Source organism: Nicotiana tomentosiformis, chromosome 5 (assembly GCF_000390325.3).
Source record: "Nicotiana tomentosiformis chromosome 5, ASM39032v3, whole genome shotgun sequence".
NCBI lineage: Eukaryota > Viridiplantae > Streptophyta > Magnoliopsida > Solanales > Solanaceae > Nicotiana > Nicotiana tomentosiformis.
Genome location: NC_090816.1, coordinates 86,363,371 through 86,369,753, shown reverse-complemented (window position 1 = coordinate 86,369,753; position 6,383 = coordinate 86,363,371). Strand labels below are relative to the sequence as shown.

At 35.1% G+C, this 6,383-nt stretch overlaps 1 protein-coding gene across 2 annotated transcripts; it reads left to right on the top strand.

Moving 5' to 3' along the window:
- Positions 1-1,921: 1,921 nt before the first annotated feature.
- On the top strand, positions 1,922-4,247 carry LOC104118442 (large ribosomal subunit protein eL36y-like). 2 transcript variants are annotated; one of them, XM_009629675.4, is made up of 4 exons: positions 1,922-2,077; positions 2,574-2,678; positions 3,739-3,938; positions 4,051-4,247. In XM_009629675.4, exons 2-4 carry the CDS (start codon positions 2,577-2,579, stop codon positions 4,079-4,081), a joined length of 333 nt encoding a protein of 110 aa, XP_009627970.1. In that variant the 5' UTR covers positions 1,922-2,077; positions 2,574-2,576; the 3' UTR covers positions 4,082-4,247. The 2 variants fall into 2 exon arrangements, with proteins under 2 accessions (XP_009627970.1, XP_009627977.1); XM_009629682.4 differs by having other exon boundaries at positions 1,953-2,077; positions 2,561-2,678.
- The last annotated feature ends 2,136 nt before the right edge of the window (positions 4,248-6,383 follow it).

Sequence of the window (6,383 nt, the reverse complement as noted above, 5' to 3'; positions counted from 1 at the left end):
TCGTTTTGTAAAGGTGATCCACAGGCAGTCAAGCTCCTCATTAGAGGCCTTGCAACATTTTCCCAAGCATCAGGTTTGACAACAAATAGTGCCCAAATCCAACATCTTCAGTGCAAACATGAATAAGCAACAACTAACTGATATATGTGAATTAGCAGGCTACAAAGAAGGGAAGCTTCCTTTTAAATACTTAAGTGTGCCTATATCACCTAAAAGGCTGACAAGCATGGACTGTGAAATGCTAGTGGAGAAAATATCAAGCAGGATCAAAATATGGGGGAGTAGGAATTTATCCTATGCAGGAAGAGTACAACTAATTAAATTATTTCTCATGCACCTCCATGTTTACTGGGCTTCAATATTCATATTGCCAAGGAAGGTTTTAAACACTATCACTGGGATTTATAAAAATTATTTCTGGGACGAAAAAATTCATACTACAAGAGTGTCATTGATAGCATGGACTACAATATGCAAGGCAAAAAGAGGAGGAGGATTGGGCATTAATGACCGTGTGGTATGGAATGAGGCTACAATAAACAAATATGTGTGGCATATAGACAACTTATGGGTAAGATGGGTCAATCACATATATATAAAAGAGGTATATGGGTGGTAATATAAACACCCTCAAGACTGTAGCTGGTATTGAAAAAAGCTATGTAATGTTAGGGACAATTTCAAAGCAGGAGGTGTGTACACAATGGCTAGTGGATATAAATGGAGAATGGGGGATGACAACCATTGGCAGGACTGGAGATGGGTATGGAACTCAGGAAACACACCAAAACATAGCTATATTAGCTGGTTGGTAGCTCACAGAAGACTGATGACACTGGACAAAATGAAATAGATTGGGATCAATATATGAACTATATGCAAAGTATGTGGAGAAGAAGAAGAAACAAGTGATCATCTATATTTTGAATGTAATTGGTCTAAGAGATGTGCACAGGAGCTACTGAGTTGGTTGAGGATACAAGAAAATGGGAAAGCTATTGTAGCAATATGGAGGAAGCTTAACAGATCCATAAAAGGGAAACAATGCAGGACACTTGCACTATCAATATTTGCTGCTCAGGTATATGCAATATGGAAGAACAAGAACGATGCTGTGTGGAATCATCTGGTGACAAGAGAACAAGTTATATGCAGGAATATCAAAGATGAATGTAGATACAAGACACCGAGTAGAGGGAAACAAAGCAAAAGACAACTGGCTTGGATAGAAAATTTGTATAAATAGAATAGAGAAGGTAGAATAGAGCAGAGTATAGATGATCCAAGCAAGGCTATGCAGTTAAAGTTTTGTAAATGGTAGGGAACTCTTGCTTTGTAATTGACAGTTTTAATAGGTTAATGATTAATAAGATTTTTTTTCTTTTCACCAAAAAAATAAGTTTCAAATGCTTTTGATTGAACTGTTCTGAAGTTTTAACTACTCTTGATTGAACTGCCACAGAAGTTAAAATACTTATTTAGGGATTAAATTTTAACGAAAATGTTTGGAAACTTCACACGGGATTTAATTGCTCACAATTATTATTATTTATGTAAGCTAAGTTGAAGAGATAACAAAAATGCATACAATATTCACCTTCAGTTTTGTGCTTCTCTACAACAATTATAGTATTCCTACGGTCTTTCCACAACGGTTGACAATGATAAGTGGCTATAACTAATGCTAGTTAGTTGTTGGAGGATTGAATTGAAATTATTGTTGCGTTGAGAAGTTAAGTTTGAGATTGAAGTATTATTTGTGTATTCACTTTCATTCTTATGTATGCAAAGAAGAAGTAGAAAAAACGCATATTTCTTTCTATTTTATAAATAAAAATAAATACATTACAAATACTGTCTATTTTTCAAATACATCCATAAAAGTGGCTTTCTCCTCAAACTTTTCCACTTGTGCAGAGCTCAAACCTTCAAACACTAATTTACCACTTTACCCTCAAAATGCTCGCATTATCACTGTCATCACCACTATAAAAGGCAGCACTGTCCCAAAACCCTAGCTCCTCTTTTCACAACCCTAGTTCCTCACCGTTTCTTCCATATCGAACGAATTGAAGAGGTATGATTCACTCACACACTTTCTTCCAGTTGCTGTTTCAGATCCTCTTTCATTTTGTATACTAATTTGGTATCGCGCTATAGACATTGTAATTTTTTTTATTTATTTAAATGTTTTATAAATCCTCAGTATTTTATGCTGTGATGGAAAATGGCGTGTTTATGATGATACTATCCAGAAAAGTGAACAAAATTTTTACCTCTTTGCCATTTTATGTGTAACTGTTGCTAATTCGTAGAGTCAAACTATTTTTTCATTAAATCTCCCCTATAACAATTTCTAAATATTCTTTTAATATGAGAATTGTGATTCATAGTATTTTTTTTAATGTATTCTGTGCTTCTTAATATTTTTAGTTCCAGAAGTTGTGATTTTTAGATGCCTTTCTTTTTAGGAGAGAGAAAATACTAGTATGATATCTTTTAAGGGAGTATCATTTACTTAGAAAATGTTGGCAATGCAATTTTGTGATTGGGTTGAAAGTTGGTTTAAACAGGTGATGGCTCCGAAGCAGCCGAATACAGGGCTATCTGTTGGGCTAAACAAAGGCCATGTTGTGACCAAGAAGGAATTAGCTCCACGTCCTTCTGACAGAAAAGGGGTGAGTTTTTGAATTCTTTATTTTGCACGTCTCTTTTGTTTTCTAATGGTGATAGCTCGGGCTTTTGTTGTTTGGATTTGAATTTATCTGCATATTTTTTAAACTTCTACCTTGTCCGTGGAGCATATATAAGCAAAGGTCAGGAAATTAGTTGGTCTGAACTCTATAAGTCGTAGAAATTGTTAAACAGCAGAGAGTGTTGACAAGATGTCTTTGATAGGTGTTTCTGTGGCTATTATGTGTGGGGGTGCGAGAGGGAACTTTTTGTGTAGTTCTCTATGGCATATTGGGCTTCATTGCACACAACTCTGGCTTTTATAGCACAGGGTTTAAAATTGTAAATACTTGGTTAACTTTTGAGAACTTAGACTGGCATATTGGGCTTCATTGCACACAACTCTGGCTTTTATAGCACAGGGTTTAAAATTGTAAATACTTGGTTAACTTTTGAGAACTTAGACTGGCATATTGGGTTTCATTGCACACAACTCTGGCTTTTATAGCACAGGGTTTAAAATTGTAAATACTTGGTTAACTCTTGAGAACTTAGACTGGCAGATACACATGATTTTCTTAGTCTTAAAGAAAAAACTTTTGATTTTGGATACCAATTTACAGTTTATTGAATTTGGGAGCTGAAATATTGTTTGATTTGGTAGTCTTGGAAGAAAATGTTGAAGCTTTAGATTTTGGATACCAATTTGCAATTAATTGGAGTTGGAAGTTGAAATTTTGTTGGTGTAGGAAGAGTACACTTTGGACATTATAGAATATGCAAGTATATCTTGTGCTAGAATGGGTCTGATGTTGTGTCAGGACAAAGATATATCTCTTTGAGAATAAAGGGAGTGAATAGTCGCTCATATACTCCTTAGACTGTATGCTGTCTTGTTGAAGTGTGCCCTCTCTGTACTGTCTTTTACAAAGAAACATGATCAAATAATTTCTAGCTGGAATCTGGATCAATGCGTGCTATGCTTTTTTTCTCTCCCAATTTTACATGTTCCACTTGCATATTTTGAGCACATCATAATCTTCTTTCCATTTTATTTGTTTTTAGAAAACAAGCAAAAGAGTCCACTTTGTGAGGAGCCTTATCAGAGAAGTCGCTGGATTTGCTCCGTACGAGAAAAGGATTACCGAGCTTCTTAAAGTTGGAAAGGACAAGCGTGCCTTGAAGGTAGCCAAGAGGAAGTTGGGCACTCACAAGAGGGCAAAGAAGAAGAGAGAAGAGATGTCTAGTGTTCTCCGTAAGATGAGGTAATGTCTTGTTCTCTTACCATTCTGTAGAGAGAGGAAGTTAGTATTTACTAGTATTAATCTTTTGCCGGTGGCCTCATGTTTCATTTCTTTTTCTTTTGGACTTTTACAGGGCTACTGGAGGCGGAGAAAAGAAGAAATGAAACCTGTATCCTCAGTTGATGATTGAAGAACCCAATTAATTAATTCACTAGCTTTTATGTTTGCAATGTATTTTTGTTTTCAAGAAAGAAGACTTGTGATTAAAAGCTCCCGATTTATGTTCCATGCAGATTTTAAAATTAGTGATATTTTAGACATTTTTGCCAAGTGCATGTATTTTCTGGTAATACTAGTGTTAATTTATCTGCTTTTGCTTGGTGTTACCATAGTTCTACTGAAATGAATTTGGACGTGTATGGCTGATTCAGTCGCTTCCCTTAATTCAGTTTTTGTCACCCTTTGGCGCCTATGAAAATTTTTAAACATTTTGTACATGACTAAACAATAGATTGTTTTGCATTCAGCTCCCCTGTTATTCACAATATTATTAGGTTGGTCTGGGACTTTATAACCATGATATACAATAGGGATAAAAGTGTAGGCCATATTCCAATACTTGGAAGGGGAACAGTCGAATAGCCTTTTGCAGTGTTTTGGTTTAAAAGTTGTTAAGCAGCGTCAGATACATTGAATGCAATTATTTATGTGGTGCAGATGTGAAGCATCTTTTGAAGCTACCTAGTCTAGGCTGCAAATTTAACCTATATTATTTCAAGGTTCATATTTGAAAAAGGTGCATGCAACGGCAACGTTTTTTTTCACTTCAACTTCAAATACTTGTTAGTTTGGTCTTGGTAAAAACTTCAGCTTAGCTAGAGTATTAGTACCATTATTAACTTAAAACGTTGCTGAAATGCTATTCAATGTCATTTAGTGGAACTTGCGGTTGAAACATATGCTTTAACATGGACAGTTTGATTACATAGGGACCCAATAGGTATCGAGGAAATGTTTTTTTAGACATCTTTGCGTTTGTTCCATGTATAATTTTTTGTGGACTGTCAGAGATAACCAACCAAAACCAATGAATTCATAGCTACGAAAACACAAAAAACGCCAGTATTCTCGGGCAGACAAGGATAACAAGGGAACATAGGGTAAATAAATGGCAAAGGGCAGCAAGGAGACCGCAAGGACAAGCAGTGCATACTTAAATTATACTTCTAAGTCTTTTCTTTGTTTAGATTTGTTTTATTTTCAAAAATATCATTATTAACTTAAGACGTCGAAGTTGATCCTCCATTTGGTGAGATTCTTACTCTGAACAAGTTTCTCGTCAACTTGAAAACAAAGTAAAATCTAAAACCTGCACAAAGAAGAAGAAGAGGAAAGACAGTTTCATGAAAATTTCATCAAGAGATCCAACCGACAAACTCATATCATATATACTTTGTTTGAATTGGCAATGCGAATTCCATTAAGCATTGGCAGGGTAATTTACATACCCGTCCAGCTACTTCAACAGTCTTCCATTGCATTCAATCCATGCAAGAGTTTCGCAAATCATATTATTCTTCTTACAACTTAAGCTTATACTTAATTAGTTTATGTTGGCAAAAGGTCTGTTATTGTTCCTGAGTCCTAACATTCACAAGATCAATGTAACTCTTATCTGATAGGTAGCAAATCTTTTATGTACATAACCTGTGGCAACAAGTTGTGGCAAAATAGATTAAAAAATAAATTGGATAATGAACCTTTTAAAAATTGGTCAAATATGGATAAGATTCATATTATTCATTTAAAAAATAAATAACCAATGGGTTTAACAAAAACTCAAACCGGAGGTTACTCAAGTTTGAGAGACTAAAAATTCTCCTAAAAGTGATCATATTCAAGAAGCCATGAATATCCATATTCTCTGCCGTTTAACCCATATTTTGTCCGTATTAAATATGGGCTAGGTCGGATAATTTATCCATTTTTTACATTACCCGTTTTCAATCCACCCATATCCGACCCAACCCGCCCATTTGCCACCCCTAGTGGCAACTAACAACCTAACAAGTATGAAGAAATATTTTGTGATTTCGAGGCGTACACTGACCTGCAAACTTAAATTGTCTTGGTATAAAAAGGAGCAAGGAAACTGATTGTGCATGCGCCTATGATTCTAGTTGTCATAAGTCATAACTTGATAGTCTTGTACGAAAATTCAGCATTGCTATTCAATCACATAATTTCAAAAGGTATTTGGAAACCTGGAAAATCAGGGGGACTCAACTAACTGGACAATATAAAGCAGATGTTTGAAATTGATTCCTCTAAAAGTAAAATGCAGTAAATGAACATGTTATTCTTTTTATTGCTGGTAGTTAGTCTGACATTGTCTCCTGCTTATGAATTTTGATTTTTCATTATAATGAATAGTCAAAGCCAAACAGAAATTGACAGCACCAGGTT

Excerpts from the sequence above, each read along its gene's own strand:
- LOC104118442 (XM_009629675.4), top strand. The coding sequence starts at position 2,577 with ATGGCTCCGAAGCAGCCGAATACAGGGCTATCTGTTGGGCTAAACAAA. Across the intron at positions 2,679-3,738 it reads GTCCTTCTGACAGAAAAGGG|AAAACAAGCAAAAGAGTCCA; the intron begins GTGAGTTTTTGA and ends ATTTGTTTTTAG. Across the intron at positions 3,939-4,050 it reads AGTGTTCTCCGTAAGATGAG|GGCTACTGGAGGCGGAGAAA; the intron begins GTAATGTCTTGT and ends GGACTTTTACAG.